This window comes from Schistocerca piceifrons, chromosome 4, assembly GCF_021461385.2.
Source record: "Schistocerca piceifrons isolate TAMUIC-IGC-003096 chromosome 4, iqSchPice1.1, whole genome shotgun sequence".
Classification (NCBI taxonomy): Eukaryota; Metazoa; Arthropoda; class Insecta; order Orthoptera; family Acrididae; genus Schistocerca; species Schistocerca piceifrons.
Window position 1 is genome coordinate 59,963,174 of NC_060141.1, and position 17,904 is coordinate 59,981,077.

A 17,904-nucleotide genomic window follows, 5' to 3' on the forward strand; every position below is an offset into this window, starting at 1 on the left:
TTGAAGAGTTTTTAGCAAACAGAACACAGCATGTTGTTCTCAATGGAGAGACGTCTACAGACGTTAAAGTAACCTCTGGCATGCCACAGGGGGGTGCTATGGGACCATTGCTTTTAACAATATACATAAATACCTAGTAGATAGTGTCGGAAGTTCCATGCAGCTTTTCACAGATGATGCTCTAGCATACAGAGAAGTTGCAGCATTAGAAAATTGCAGCAAAATGCAGGAAGATCTGCAGCGGATAGGCACATGGTGCAGGGAGTGGCAACTGACCCTTAACATAGACATATGTAATGTATTGCGAATACATAGAAAGGAGGAGGATCCTTTAATGTATGATTATATGATAGCGGAACAAACACTGGTAGCAGTTACTTCCGTAAAATATCTGGGAGTATGCGTACGGAATGATTTGAAGTTGAATTATCATATAAAATTAATTGTTGGTAAGGCGGGTGCCAGGTTGAGATTCATTGTGAGAGTCCTTAGAAAATGTAGTCCATCAACAAAGGAGATGGCTTACAAAACACTCGTTCAACCTATACTTGAGTATTGCTCATCAGTGTGGGATCCGTACCAGGTCGGGTTGACAGAGGAGATAGAGAAGATCCAAAGAAGAGCGGCGTATTTCGTCACAGGGTTATTTGGTAAGCATGATAGCGTTACGGAGATGTTTAGCAAACTCAAGTGGCAGACTCTGCAAGAGAGGCGCTCTGCATCACGGTGTAGCTTACTGTCCAGGTTTCGAGAGGGTGCATTTCTGGATGACGTATCGAATATATTGCTTCCCCCTACTTATATCTCCCAAGGAGATCACGAATGTAAAATCAGAGTGATTCGAGCGCACACGGAGGCTTTCTGGCAGTCGTTCTTCCCACGAACCGTACACGACGAGGGAGGTAATGACAGTGGCACGTAAAGTGCCCTCCGCCACACACCGTTGGGTGGCTTGCGGAGTATAAATGTAGATGTAGATGTAGACCTCTCGGCAGCTACTGGGAGGTTAATTCGCTGTCATTTTCTATCACCATCAACTGCACACATGTTAAATGTGGACTTACATATCTTTAGCATCACCATTTACCATAGTTTTTCTATCAATAAGATGAAATACTCTGTAAGGTGAAAAGTGCTGAGAAGTAGTATAATTTAACTGTACCTCCTGAGATGACTCCAACCCTGTAATGGTTTCTTCAACATGAGTACTCTCCTGAGGCATAGTTACATATGTTGCTTCTGAAGCCCCATCTGTTACTTCTGCTGATGTCTCTGCAATAAGTGAGTATCAGTATGTGTGGCACAATAAATGTATTAAATACATGTTTGAGTGAAACCAAATCAAAATAAGAATATTATTACACAAAGAAGAAAAATGAGAACTTGCTGACCTGATACAACTGTCATAACTGGCTGCTGATCACCATTTGCTTGATAATAGTAATGACCTGACTGGTCCACAAAATAAGTTCCCTCCTCGGCATTTTCTTCAGTGGTAACTACTTCAGCTGAAAACAGTTCATAAGGTGAGATTATTCCAAATATAACATCTAGGATGGAAAAAACAAACATCAACTATGACTTCATACTGCTTTTGCAATCTGTAATCACAGTGAAAGAGGGGGCAGGGTAAGGCTACTGAAAAAGAATGTATCTTGATTGTGAATGCTGTTTTCTGTTACATGTGACTGTGCTCCACACATTGATGTGGTATAGGTCATTATCATATTATCATTCCATACTTAATATGTGCTCCAGAAAGATTGTTAAGGGGGAATTTATGCACAGAATGCAAGTGTTATCTGACCATGAAAATAATCTTAATTACATAACAATTAGTAGTAATGCTGTACATGTGTACGGCATGTAATAGAGAACAACTGAAAAGATTCACTTATGCACAAGAGAAGATATATGTCTTGCAAATTAAAGTTCTTGAAGAAATACAAAATAGTGATGGAAAAAATTATCTGTTGAGTGTTCAGTAGTAAATCTGGAGGTTTCTCTAACACAAAAGGAAAAGGAATTTAACATATTAAAAGAATATAACACAGTCCACTTATGAATATCTCCTGAAGAAATTTACAGAAGTTAATAAAGAACCATACGTGGCAGTCAAATGAAAACCATACAGATGGAAAAAAGTAAGTAGACTGTTTATTATTCCAAAAGCAATCATCATAATTGTTCATACATTTATCCCACTGCAGAAAAACGTTTACGGTTGCCTATGGAACCATGACAGTGTCCAGGAGAGCACCTCTTCATCTAAATCAAACCAATGGCCATGAATGTCATTCTTCAGTGCTCCCAAAAATATGGAAATCACATGGGGAGAGGCAGGAACTGCATGGAGAATGTGTAAGGACTTCCCAGTGAAACTTTTGCAGTGTAGTCAAAACAACCTTGGCAAAATGTCTGCCAATGACATCATGTTACACTGGAAGAATTGTTAAAATTACTCATTAGAACATTCACATTTTCTAGCTTTCTGCAACCACAACTGCAATGTTGCAGTGCAATGAGAAACATACTGTACATGATTTATTTCTTAAATTACTTTCAGATCCAAGATTATTCAAGTCTGCAGTTCATATCATCTACTTTATATTAAATGCTGCTTCCACTACTTAATAATGTTTCTATAATGTGACAGATACAAAATCCTTTCACCAAGCAGCAGCACGAGAACACCATATATAGATATAGAAATTTGCGAGCTTTCGGAGCCAATGGCTCCTTCTTCCAGCAGAAGGGTTGAATAGGAAAGAAGACAGGAGAAGAAAAAAGGACTGGTGAAGTTTAGGAAATGGGGAGGATTTGGAAAAGTCACCCAGAACGCTGGGTCAGGCTTGACTTACAGGATGGGATGAGACGGAAAGAAAGTGAAGTCTTGTACTCCACACCGCTCCTCCAAGATTTCAATTCAATTCACAGAAAACCATTGTGGAACATATGGTTTAATTTCACATACACGCAGAAACTAAAAAATGACTATGTTTCAGGATACTTTAGTCACAGATCGGTGCATGAGTATACTCCAGATACTATTAATGGTGATTGTTGAAAATTTGTAACTCATTATTTTGAGCTTTAAAAGCTACTTTACAGGTCTACATGTAATGTCATTCATTATAGGACATATATCATTAATAAAAAATATTATTTTTTGGAATATAATTTGTATAAAAATCAATATATTAAGGGGTTACAATTCATAGCTCATTGGCTAAATTCTACAGCTCCCTTAGGGACACTTTTGACTACAGAGACTGAAAATACTATGTTTATGGTACCTGTAACATGTTGAACAGTTTGTTCTCCTCCTTGGATTTCTTTATTGAATGTTTCCAGGTAATTCTGTATATCCGATATGGTTTCAGGATTTTCTTGGCCTTCCATTTTGATCTGCACAGCGGTAAGTGCAGAGGCCGAAGCAAGTCCTTAAAAATACACAACATCTTAATAAACAGAAAAATTTCTCTCTCTCTCTCTTTCTCTCTGTTGTACAGTAATACTAACTTGAACTTGTCATCTGTCACAATGCAAACAGGTAAACTGAGGCAACTGAAAGAAGAAACAGAGAATGCTGAATACCAGTAAATTCATCATTAAACACTTTAATCCAAACGTTCCTAACAATATGAAGTAGGAAAATATACACTCAAGAGTATCAAGGATGGATGGTGAGCTCAATGACTACAATGAAATGATAACAAAAAAAGGAATCAAATTTACAGCATTCCAGTTAATACAAAACAAATATATGTTAAAATGGAAATATAGTCTTCAAGTTGTCAACAAGCAAGATATAATTATGACCTGCACATGTGCAATAGCTACTATCACACAACAAACAAATGAGTAAACAATTCTCTAAATCACATAGACTCTTTGAAGGGTGTGTGCACCTATTGAACAGATACTCCCCAAATGTAGTCTAGACAATCATTCCCTCACAAGCATGGGTTTTGCATCATCACGGAATAGGACAGAGAGTGTCATGGATATGATAAGTGAGTTGGACTGGCACTCACTTAAACAAAAGCATTTTTGTTGTGGCATGATCTTTTCACGAAATTTCAGTCACCAACTTCCTCCTCTAAATGTGAAAATATTTTATTGTCACCAATGTGCATAGGGAGAAATGATCATCATAATAAAATAACAGAAACCAGAACTCAAACAGAAAGATTTAAGTATTCATTTTTCCTACACGCTGTTAAGAGTGGGGAACGGTAGCGAAATAGTCTGAAGGTAGTTCAGAGAATGATCTGACAAGAATTTAAGTGTGAATTGCAGAGTAGTCAAGTAAGTATAGATCAGGGTGCAATGATCCTTGTTACTCCTTCATTGTCACAAGAGATTCTAGATCAGGTTGTAAGGTTGCTTGCGGGAGCTCTTCGACCATAATAAACATGTTCATAGTTCAAAGATAACTCTTATTATCCTAAATATATGTTCTCCCACCTTCAGTCTTTAAATTTTTCAAATGACTAAATGTGGAAGCTTTAGTGCCTTGTACACCTTCTTTATCTCATGACACAATCACTTGTTGGGCAATCTTAATTCGTGTGTTAGCTCTACCTTATTAAACACAGGGCAACCTTGCTTGTAACTTGACACCTCACTCAGTAATTTGTATAAATATGAGACGGAAATATAATGTAAATGGACACACAAAATATCTATTCACCAAGCAGCGGCAGGGGAACATACTCAAAAGGATTTAACATCTACCAGCTTACAGAGCCAGTGGTTCCTTCTTCTGTTAGAAGGGTTGAAGGGGAAGGAAGTGGGTGAAGGAAAAGAAGTGGAGATGTTTAGGGAAAGGGGTACAGTTCAGAAAATCACCCAGAACCCCCGGTCAGGGGAGATGGTTCAAATGGCTCTGAGCACTATGGGACTTAACTTCTGTGGTCATCAGTCCCCTAGAACTTAGAACTACTTAAACCTAACTAACCTAAGAACATCACACACATCCATGCCCGAGGCAGGATTCGAACCTGCGACCGTAGCAGTCCCGCGGTTCCGGACTGCGCACCTAGAACCACTAGACCACCGCGACCGGCGGTCAGGGGAGACTTACCGGATGGGATGAGAAGGAAAGACTGATTGTTGGGGGCTTTTTTCCAATCATTTTTTCGGATCATATAGACCACTCTTGTGGCGAGAAGTTCTCTCCCACTCATTGCCTCTTGTTAACCAATTTTTCTGATTTTTTTCCCTGCTTTCCTTCCGGTTTTCTATCTTTTTCCACCCTCTGCCTCTCATTTTTGCCACTCCCACGATTTCTATTACTCCAAACCGAAAAAAAAGGCAGCCCCCAACACTCAATCAGTGTTTCCTTCTCATCCCGTCTGGTAAGTCTCCCCTGACCTGGGGTTCTGGGTGACTTTTCTGAACTCCGTGACTTGGGGATCTGGGTGACTTTTCTGAACTGTACCCCCTTCCCTAAACCTCTCACTCCTTTTCCTTCACCCTCTTCCTTCCCCTTCAACACTTCTGCCAGGATAAGGAGCCAGTGGCTCTGAAAGCTTGTAAGAGTTAAATCCTTTTGTGTGTGTATTCCCCTGCCACCGCTAGGCGACTAGATTTTTTATCTGTCCATTTATATTATATTATCAGCAATTGATTATTTTCGTTGTTATATTAGCCCATGAGGTGGAAATGTGTTGCTCCATGTTCATGAGCAACTTTGTTGACAGATGGTATAGTTCAAGACTGAACGAACATAGTCAAATCTTAAGGCGGTTTAATCATGTTTTAATATACTCATGAAGCACTGACTTACTGAAAGTGAGGGTAAAAATGATAGCATTTTCCTGGCAGTTATCTAATATCCAACACTTCTGCCACTCCTACATTTTTCTCATTCTTCCAGTAATCGGTTATGTTGAGCATTCAATGATCTTTAGAGATGAGAACAATATGTGCAAATGTGAGGAGTGTTGTAAAGCTGAAGCCCAATGATGTATTTGTTGTTTTCTTCTTTTGCCGTAAGCAGGGACTAGCCACGTATTCATCATTTTCAGAATGACATGTAATCCCAGTGACATCTTCCAAAATGTTCTCTCTTCTCTTTACATAAACTACCACAACACTTGAGCTTACTGGATGTGTTCTCTTTCTTGTAGGAGCCTTTAGGTTGGTTACTTTTCCTTAGCCATTCCAATTGTAAAGGTGTTTGTACTCCCTGACAGCCTGTCTCTATCAAATCCAGGTGGACTTATTAAGGGAACTTTTGATTGTATAAATATCAAGGGTGCTGTAAAAGTTTCTACCATCCTCATGGTGCAGATGCCAAAGTTGAGGTATTTATTCCTTGCAGCAAATAGCACATGCACCTGACAACTGCTCAACATACGAACCACAAGTTTGCCCAATTTAATTCAAACACTGCTAGCAGAGCTGCCGTTAGTGTTAACTGCAGACGAAATTTGGAGCTCACTAAATGCCACGGAAGTGGTACGCATTATAACTTACCTCATGTTGATTGTCTTCGCCGGTAAAATAAAATAAAAAAACTTTTAAAAAAATCTCAACCAGCCAGCTGCCTCATCCATAACTAAACTTTTGTGACAATTTCCATTTACATCGTCTTCAATCATCCATCCAGATTAAGTCAAGACTAATTAATTTTACAATCGAATATGTAACATTCACCAAAGTGCAACACACTATTCTGGGATCAGAATAACAAAGTGGTCGTCAGTTTACCTCATGTTTGAGGTAAGAAAACATTCCAAGATTCTACGACAAACTGAAGTCAAAGATACTGGACAGTAGTTTTGCGGATAACTTCTACTACCCTTCTTGTAGACAGGTGTCTCCTGTGCTTTGTTCCACCAACTGGGCAAGGTGTTTTATTTGAGCGATCTAAGACAGATTACAGTTGCAAGAGAGGCTAACTCAGCTACAAGTTCAATAAAGAATCTGATAGAGGTTCCATCATGCCATGGAGCTTTGTTCAATTTCAATGATTTCAGCTGTTTCTCAACACCACTGACACTAATACTGATTTCACTCATCTTTCCAGTGGTACAAGGACTAAATTTGAGCAATTCTCCTGGGTTTTCCTTTGTAAAGAAATATTTGAAAACAAGAGTTAAGCATTTCAGTTTGTGTCTCATTCACTAGAGTCTGGACACTAACTTTGATGCCACTAACAGCCTTTACATGCAACCAGGGTTTCTTCGGTTTTGTGAAAGATCATTTAACAATATTCTGCTGCGATAGTCGCTGAAGCATCACGCATTGCTCTCCTGACAGCTAAACATGTTTCATTCAGCATCTCTCTATCTACAGTCCTAAGCTTTGTTTTACACTTATTATGCAGTAGTCTCTGTACCACGAAGGAGATTCCTCCTATTATGAACTGTTCTACTGGGTACATATCTGTCCAGTGCATAGCCAACTATTCTTTTAAACTTGAGACATAGCTCCTCTACATGCTCCTGCCTTGTACTGGAAGTTTCAAGTTCCTCATTGAGGTATAAGACTATATATAAAAAAACAAAGATGAGGTGACTTACCGAACAAAAGCGCTGGCAGGTCGATAGACACACAAACAAACACAAACATACACACAAAATTCAAGCTTTCGCAACAAACTGTTGCCTCATCAGGAAAGAGGGAAGGAGAGGGGAAGACGAAAGGAAGTGGGTTTTAAGGGAGAGGGTAAGGAGTCATTCCAATCCCGGGAGCGGAAAGACTTACCTTAGGGGGAAAAAAGGGACAGGTATACACACGCACACACGCACATATCCATCCACACATACAGACACAAGCAGACATATTTAAATATGTCTTTAAATATGTCTGCTTGTGTCTGTATGTGTGGATGGATATGTGCGTGTGTGCGTGTGTATACCTGTCCCTTTTTTCCCCCTAAGGTAAGTCTTTCCGCTCCCGGGATTGGAATGACTCCTTACCCTCTCCCTTAAAACCCACTTCCTTTCGTCTTCCCCTCTCCTTCCCTCTTTCCTGATGAGGCAACAGTTTGTTGCGAAAGCTTGAATTTTGTGTGTATGTTTGTGTTTGTTTGTGTGTCTATCGACCTGCCAGCGCTTTTGTTCGGTTAAGTCACCTCATCTTTGTTTTTATATATAATTTTTCCCACGTGGAATGTTTCCATATATATATATATATATATATATATATATATATATATATATATATATATAAAACACAGATGATGTGACTTACCGAACGAAAGTGCTGGCAGGTCGATAGACACACAAACATACACATGAAATTCAAGCTTTCGCAACAAACTGTTGCCTCATCAGGAAAGAGGGAAGGAGAGGGAAAGACGAAAGGATGTGGGTTTTAAGAGAGAGGGTAAGGAGTCATTCCAATCCCGGGAGCGGAAAGACTTACCTTGGGGGAAAAAAGGACAGGTATATACTCGCACACACACACACACACATATCCGTGTGTGTGTGTGTGTGTGTGTGTGTGTGTGTGTGTGTGTGTGTGTGTGGGTGCGTGCGTGTGTGCGCGAGTGTATACCTGTCCCACACACCCTCTCCCTTAAAACCCACATCCTTTCGTCTTTCCCTCTCCTTCCCTCTTTCCTGATGAAGCAACTGTTGGTTGCGAAAGCTTGAATTTTGTGTGTATGTTTGTGTTCGTTTGTGTGTCTATCGACCTGCCAGCGCTTTTGTTTGGTAAGTCTCATCATCTTTGTTTTTATATATATTTTTCCCACGTGGAATGTTTCCCTCTATTAACAAAGATGATGTGACTTACAAAACAATAGTGCTGCCAGGTCGATACACACACAAACAAACACAAACATACACACAAAATTCAAGCTTTCGCAACCAACGGTTGCTTCATCAGGAAAGAGGGAAGGAGAGGGAAAGATGAAAGGATGTGGGTTTTAAGGGAGAGGGTAAGGAGTCATTCCAATCCCGGGAGCGGAAAGACTTACCTTAGGGGGAAAAAGGACAGGTATACACTCGCACACACACCCATATCCAACCGCACATACACAGACACAAGCAGACATTTGTAAAGGCAAAGAGGTTATATATATACAGGGTGAGTCACCTAACATTACCGCTGGGTGTATTTCGTAAACCACATCAAATACTGACAAATCGATTCCACAGACCGAACATGAGGAGAGGGGCTAGTGTAATTGGTTAATACAAACCATAAAAAATGCACGCAAGTATGTTTTTTAACACAAACCTATGTTTTTTTTTTAATGGAACCGCGTTAGTTTTGTTAGCACATCTGAACATATAAACAAATATGTAATCAGTGCCATTTGTTGCATTGTAAAATGTTAATTATATCTGGAGATATTGTAACCTAAAGTTGACGCTTGAGTACCACTCCTCCGCTGTTCGATCGTGTTTATCAGAGAGCACTGAATTACGTAGGGATCCAAAGGGAACGGTGATGGACCTTAGGTACAGAAGAGACTGGAACAGCACATTACATCCACATGCTAACACCTTTTTATTGGTCTTATTCACTGACGCGCATGTACATTACCATGAGGGGTGAGGTACATGTACACACATGGTTTCCGTTTTCAATTACGGAGTGGAATAGAGTGTGTCACGACATGTCAGGCCAATAGATGTTCAATGTGGTGGCCATCATTTGCTGCACACAATTGCAATCTCTGGCATAACGAATGTCGTACACGCCGCAGTACATCTGGTGTAATGTCGCCACAGGCTGCCACAATACGTTGTTTCATATCCTCTGAGGTTGTAGGCACATCATGATACACATTCTCCTTTAACGTACCCCACAGAAATAAGTCCAGAGGTGTAAGATCAGGAGAACGGGCTGGCCAATTTATGCGTCCTCCACGTCCTATGAAACGCCCGTCGAACATCCTGTCAAGGGTCAGCCTAGAATTAATTGCGGAATGTGCAGGTGCACCATCATGCTGATACCACATACGTTGACGCGTTTCCAGTGGGACATTTTCGAGCAACGTTGGCAGATCATTCTGTAGAAACGCGATGTATGTTGCAACTGTTTGGGCCCCTGCAATGAAGTGAGGACCAATGAGGTGGTCGCCAATGATTCCGCACCATACATTTACAGTCCACAGTCACTGTCGCTCTACCTGTCTGAGCCAGTGAGAATTGTCCACAGACCAGTAATGCATGTTCTGTAGATTCACTGCCCCGTGGTTTGTGAAACCCGCTTCATCGGTAAACAGGTAGAACTGCAACGCATTCTCTGTTAATGCCCATTGACAGAATTGCACTCGATGATTAAAGTCATCACCATGTAATTGCTGATTTAGCAACACATGAAACGGGTGAAAGGGGTGACAATGCAGTATGCGCATGACACTACTTTGACTCAGTCCACCGGCTCTCACAATGTCCCGTGTACTCATGTGTCTGAACGTCGGAGGTTTCAAGCGTCAACTTTAGGTTACGATATCTCCGGATGTAATTAACATTTTACAATGCAACAAATGGCACTGATTACATATTTGTTTATATGTTCAGATGTGCTAACAAAACTAACGTGGTTCCATTTAAAAAAACGTAGGTTTATGTTAAAAAACATACTTCCGTGCATTTTTGTATGGTTTGTATTAAACAATTACACTAGCCCCTCTCCTCACGTTCGGTCTGTGGAATCGGTTCGTCAGTATTTGATGTGGTTTACGAAATATATCCAGCGGTAACGTTAGGTGACTCACCCTGTGTGTGTGTGTGTGTGTGTGGGGGGGGGGGGGGGGGGGGGGGCTCTATATATATGCCTGCCACAACGGCATCATGGGCATTGAGACCAGTTTCGATGTGGACATTCTCAAAGAGGTCAGGTCTATTTGTAGCCATTCGATCCAATATATTTCCATCATGAGTGGGGTTCTGAACTATCTGTTCTACATAGTTTTCAGAGAAGGCATTTCATACTGTTTCACAGGATGTCTTATCATGCCCTCCACTAACAAAACTAATTTTCCCAATTGATAGTTCAGTGATTAAAAGCTCCACCAATCATTACAGTACAATTGGGGAACTCTGTACAAGTGAACTGAGGTTCTCTCTGAAGTTTTCAGTTACATCAGGATATCAGTCCGGTAGGTGACAGAAGGATCCAGTTAAGATTTTATGCCCACCTCTGATGCTGATTCTTCATAGTGGCTGGAGGATCACAATGATGTCTGTTCTTTCCAACGTGTCCAAAAGAACACACACCACATACATAAAAATATAAATGTCAACTTAAAAAAGCATTCGTTATGAATATTTATATATGGTATAGTATTTGTATCAAAAACCAAACATTTTATACCGGTGTGTCACAGAGTTTTATTCTCACTTAAATATTGTTTTCTGAATGTTAATCATATTATGAGGCTTACATATCAACTACAAAAACCAAATTTATATATCCTCTGGTGTATCTCCACTGTCCAAGGTTTCTGAGAATTTTATTTTTTGGTAAACACCATGAAAAACTGGGGAATTTAATCATACATTATTGCCATGAGGTCTTTTAACTCCACAGGTGATATAGGCCACCTGAATGGATAGAATAATGGCATTTCTCAAGAAATTTTGTTATGTAAGGATCATCAAGCAGATTTTCTCTTCCGGCTTTTGAGCGACAACCTGGCATCTTCTTCAAGCATTCCAATTCATTCCACTGTTCTATTTCAGAATAGGTTTATTTGAAAAACAGCATGCGTGGCTGTCTATAAAATTTCAGAGCAATTATTTTCCCAATATTAAAGGTAGCACAGTTACTGCAAATCCACTCTTTACTATTTTATTGTTTAACTGCTGAAAATTTCTGAAATCCGATCTTAAATGAGTCTTTGACTCTGTCATTCTACAAAACTTTATAGGCCTACCACTGGTCAGGTGTAAAAGTATGATCTATCTTTCGAAGTATCTTTTCTATCGTGTCAAAATCTCAATTGCTGGGTAAATAGGTATGTTCAGAAACAACGAAATAATGTTGAATGGAATCACAGAGTCCTTTAGCAATGAGAGAATCAAACACATTAATCATTGCGTTGTTTTTCTTTTGTAAAGTAAAAGAGCCTGGGGGAGGGGAAAATAACTCTTTCTTCCAGTGAACATACAGGGGATCACTGACCACTTTCATGATTCAGGATGTAGGATACTCACAACAGCCTTAGGTAAAACAATGTCTCTGTTGCAATTTTTGGTGTTAGCGGTGCCTGTTGTAAATCATAGGTGATTACACAGTACTCCCAATCATAGGTGATTATATAGTATTCACTATCATCACTGGAACAAGCCTTTGTATGTTCCCTCAATAAAAAGTATGTTTTTTCAACTTTCAGCTGGTATAGCCTAACATTCAAGGCAATATTATCCATCTTCAGAGTGGCACACTTTTGAAAAGTTTTACAAAGTGTCTGTATGTGGTAACTTAAAGCTTACATCAAACTCACATTGAGAACTTTAGTATACATTCTTATTTTATGGGGAAAACTCCTGAATCTTGACATTCTTTTTCATACAGATGGTGCATTTTAGCCACAGTTTTCACACTTATAATGTACACTTTATTTGTAACTTCATTCTGTGAATAATGACTTCACTGTTTCTGAAACTTTTTAATGTCATCTCTAACACTATCAAGTTTTTATTTTATGCATAACACTGTCATGTTTTACCTTCTATTCATATGCAGCATGCCTAGATGTCTACATCTTCACCAATATTACAAATTTTTTATCTCTTTAGCTGCTGACAGTCTTTTGCACGAAACTGCATATGTCACAGAAAGCTTTTAAACATACTGTAAGCTTTGTACCAGTAGCCATTACCACATGATAAGCTTATGAGTTCTTTCTTCTACTCACTCCTACATCATTACAGTTTTTAGCATACCCTTGACTGCAATCCTCACACTCAATAATACCATTTAGGCATGTACTTCGAATGCTGTCCTCTTATAGCTTGTAAAACACACAAAATAATATGTTTTTAGAATCTTCATCTAACACTGAATAGTGGTGCACCAATTGAATTTAGAACTGTCCGATTTGTTTTTGCAGTCATATGCAGGTCCGTATTGCTTCACTGTACTTGTTTTTCTGGTTTTATCATTCATGTATTAATGTCCAATATTTTTCTTCTTTACATTTTCTCTCTTCCATTCATATGGGTTATGAATATGTTTGTTGCAACCACTTTCAGTGTTCCATGATACACAAGCATCCAGGTTTCTTTGAAATACGGTACATCAGGGACACCAGAAATATCACTTCCATTACCAAAAGAATGATATATCATATACATTACAAAGTGTGGCAAAATAACAATTTAGGTTTAATTTGCATAAAAGAAGAGAGATGTAAAAGCAAAAATTAAATAACATCATAGCCTTCTTGTATGATAGAATTGTGTAACTATCTTTAAAATTCCTATGTTGGTGACTCTGCCACCGACATAGCAGACAAGATCAGTAAGTAGGATAGTACCTCCTCTCATTCACAATACTGATGAGGACATACTCCCAAACTTAGAATATCTATGGCACAAAATGTGGGAACTAAGTCATATCATTCTAGTTCACATGACAGACAACAGATGACAGGAGTTTACAAGAAACGGCAAAATTTCAATTTTTTAAAAAGTTTGTGGCATAGCTCCATCCCTCCCTAGATCGCTAAACTGTGCACTGAGATGGTGTGGCCAAACTCGTGCTATGATTGGTTGTTGCCGTGGTAACTGGCCTGTAAACAACTAGCTGTCAGTAAGTTTTTAATTCCGATTCAGGTATAGAGTAGTGTGTACATCACAAGGAAATTTGTGGACAAAGAACAGCAGCAAGAGATAGTGTATCAGGACACACCTACCAACAGCATCATTATGCTGCATTTATCTGTAAAAAGTGCTTCCTGGTGCACACCGAATATTTAGCATTGATATTCACTTAAGTGCACACATAGTATCAGCTATTTTGCAATTCCAATGTTCATTATGGACAGCACAAAGCAAACAACCTATACTGTGTTAAACAAGTGATACCAATATATAGTGTTTACAGAGAAGTGCTGGCAACTGCAATACCTCAGAGTTGTCAGTTGCCAGATGGGGTGTGCAGTGTAAACAAAGACACACTGCCACAATGGTCCTACTGCAAAACATCCCCCCCCCCACCCCCCACCCCCTCTCCACAAACTGTATCATGTACCTGCTTTGTTACATGCAAACCCCTCTGGCACACAAGGACATGAAAATCTTTGCACGGCCATTATGTTGTTAAACAAGATGCATGCTAGTGACCTACGTGCAAATATCTCGCTTTCATGAAAACATCTGCCTTTTATAACCAGAGGATAACATTCAGTGGCTGGATGATGTTTGCAGATATGTATCATTTGAGTAGTATTCTTTGCTTGTTCTGATGATAACTTTCTTAAGGTATGCCAGGATGACATTACTGGTAATACAATGACCACAAAAGGTGAGAATCTGTGTTCAAAACCGAACTTATACGCTCTCTTGCTCTCTTTCTAAAGCCACCTTTTCCTGAATAATGAACTTGTTTGGTCAGTATGTTTACAATATGGTCTATGTCAAGAAGATAAGTCTGTGACCTGTTGTTACAATACTATTAGCTGTTTTGCTATTTCCAGCACGATGGTTTTAGCTCTCTGAGCTGAGAATTTCCGACTTGTATAATCCTGCAACCACATTGAAATTTGTTAGTAATCCAGAAAATGGCATTGTTCCACATCACTCGTCAACAGAGTTAAATGAGATAAATGTAGATGTATCTGCAACTGGCATGTACAGAAAGATAATATCCTCACACATGAGACTGTCAAATACGGAGTTCCAAGAATGGATTTTGACATAAGATATGAATTAGCAACAATGAGCAAATCAGTACACACATTTGAGACTATTTATGAAAAGTGTACAAAACACCGCTTTTATAAGAAAGGGATCAATGTTTGACACTGTATCATACTACAGAAGTGATTCAAAACATCAGTCATTTTATTACTGCTGTACATATTACCAGTGTTCATTGAAAGAAATTTATTTACATTATAACTACATATTTAAAACCTTTCTCGTTTTCTCTCCATGCAAACCTTCCCCCACCCACAGTCTCATTATTTTCTTCTTACATTCTGGGCTTCCTTTTCGCAAATAGTTTACGTTCCTACAAAGCATTTCTTGTCAACCTGTTGACCATATAACTTTCTCTTCCTCCTCCATCATCATCTTATAAAAGTAATGACAGTAAATAAATGACTCAAATGTATAATATTTTGAGTTATCTTATGTGTATATGTGCCACCCATCAACCACCTGGTCATGAGGCACTGAATTTCACCAGTTTTATTTTTTTCAAAAGACTTTCTTTTCCACAAAATTCTTAATCTGTTGTAAAATGTCAAAAAGAATTTCCAAAGCTATATGTAATTTGCAATTAACAAAATTAATGCATCTGTACTAGTTTATATAGTATCTAGCTCATATTTTTTATGATTAATACCTACTCTATGTTACCCGTATCCACAGAATTAAACTTGTCAATTACAAAAACTCCTGACTAAGTTGCAGAACACATGAAGTGTTTTTGTCCATACTTTGAGGTCTTCATTAAAATGTTTGCATTATTACCAGCAAAAGTAAAAACTGGAATTTCCTTGCCTTTGAAAGTGCAGTCTTATCATGCTAGTTTCAATTCCACACTGTCCCAAATTTTTTGCAATAATTTTAATAGATGGCATGCCATCATGTTTGGATAACCTCAAAATCTTTAAAAATGGACATGCTGAATTAGATACATTGTTGTCTTTTCCACAGTTTTATGAGATATTGGATAATGCTCTTCAGTATTTTCAGTACAAATTATGAGTAACTGAATCCGTGTTTTAAAAACCAATATAGACCAGGAAATACAACAGAGAATGTCTGAGTGCAAATAAACACAAAAAAAAAACACATTAAGAAATCAATAAATGACATTCAGCAGACACTAAAAAGAGACTTTGCCAGCAGCCTAACATAATGAACCAAACGATCACGTCAATAAGAAACAGCACGGATTCTGGCAACATTGGTCTCATTGAACCACCTCATGTGGCATCCTGAACACTATAGATCAAAACAATCTGGTGGGTGCAATATTTTCTGACTTCTGAAAAGCATTTGACGCAGCACCACAACATCACTGGGGTATCAAATAAAAGTAGGTTGGGGATACCTCAGTAGGGAGACTGTAGGATTTTATCTTAGATGGAAAATCATTGGTACTTCAACTGTGCCCCAGAGAAGAGTGCTGACACCCTTGCTGTTCATGTTGTAATTAATGATCTGACAGACAATATTAACAGTAACCTCTGAGTTTTTGTTGGTGATGTAGTTATCTATAACGTAATGATTGCACCTGAAAGAAAGGTGCAAACATTTACAGTTAGATCTTGAAAAGATATTAAAATGGCACTAAGATTGACAACTTGCTCTAAAAGTAAAGAAATTTAAAATGTGTTCACCAAACACAAAACATGGTATCCTATGACTATAACATTAATGACTCACAATTACAGTAATATGAAATGGAATTCCTGCATAGACTCAATCACAGGTAAATCAGTTGGCAGACTTCTGTTCATCTATACAACACAGAGAAAATGCTGTCTATAAAGAAGATTGCTTACAAAACACCCGTGTGACTCACAAAACACTTATGCAACTCATTCTGGAACAATGTTTAAAAGAAGTGTGTACAGTTCAGATCAGATTCAACTAACAATGGACAATCTACATACACAACAAAGGGTAGCATTGAGATGGAGCGAGAAGGCGGGTAGTACTCCATTTGAAAAGGCCATAGATTAGAAATAGCAGGCATTACAGGCTGACCTCTTTTTATTTCTTTTTTTTTTTTTTAAGACAGTCCACACTCTTTAGCTCTGAATTGCAGAAGTCTCAAAATCTGCAACTGTTAGTGTTTTATACCCTGTCATTATCAACAATGATTACCAAACAATAATGCGCGCAAACAGCACTGTTGTACCCGTTGTTTACGGCTGTGTTTAGTTGTTTGTGATTAAAATGAATAAAGAAGCAATTCCTGGTCAGTCATAGACATTACGTATAACTCTTCCTTGGGAATTGAAGCTTGCTACCACAATGGTGGTACATGTTTAGTACGACGCACTAAACATGGGTATAGAGACTACAGCACACAAGGGAAGATTGGTCCGCTCCCTTCACACAAAAGCTCTCTCTGTGACAGTCTGTAATTATCATGGGCAGAGCTGGTTTCTCCTTCCCCTCCTAACCCCACCCTGCATTATAAGCACTCAAGGAAAAAAGTGGACAAGGACAAATGACGGAATCAGTGATGATCTTACTGAAGCATTTGTGTGAAGCATTTTATAGAAATCACTGAATACTGAAATTAGACAAACTTCGTCACATTCCTTGCAGGCAGATCAGGTTCAACTTATGTGATGAAGGCAAGCAGGAATGGAAACGATCCATGAAAGTAACCAACATTTTGGCAGTTCTGAGGGCTGTAAATATACACCACAATGATGAAATCTTCTTGGGCTTCCACTCAGACTCAAGTCCAAGTAGATTTCTCAGAAGTATAAGCCGGCAAAGTCTACATTTACATTTGTAAACACTACAATGAAAGAAAACTATTGCAAGGCTAACATCAATTTATTTATTCATGCTAATGGTGTTTGAATCTTATGGTTACAGATTAAATCACTTGAAGAAATATAGCAAACAGCTAATGGCTGTTTAGTATTTCTGCAAGTAATTTTACAATGCAATTTTAGTCTGCACCACTACTGACACTATGCCTACGAAATCTGGTAATCAAAACCTTCATTTAGGTCTGGAAAAAAAATTATCATTACATGTATCATGGAACATATTTATCCACAGTAAA

At 38.7% G+C, this 17,904-nt stretch overlaps 1 protein-coding gene across 9 annotated transcripts in view; it reads right to left on the reverse strand.

Annotated features, from left to right (window-relative positions):
* The window catches only part of LOC124796383 (transcriptional repressor CTCFL), a 149,483-nt gene that overhangs the window by 123,547 nt on the left and 8,032 nt on the right, over positions 1 to 17,904 (reverse strand). For 7 of the 9 annotated variants that reach the window (XM_047260545.1, XM_047260544.1, XM_047260552.1 and 4 more), the window contains 3 exons: positions 3,297 to 3,443; positions 1,392 to 1,508; positions 1,163 to 1,272 (listed from right to left, as the gene is read on the reverse strand). In XM_047260545.1, the coding sequence (XP_047116501.1) occupies positions 1,163 to 1,272; positions 1,392 to 1,508; positions 3,297 to 3,443 (374 nt within the window). The remainder of the gene's footprint in view (positions 1 to 1,162; positions 1,273 to 1,391; positions 1,509 to 3,296; positions 3,444 to 17,904) is intronic. The other 2 variants (XM_047260550.1, XM_047260549.1) reach the window with 2 other exon arrangements.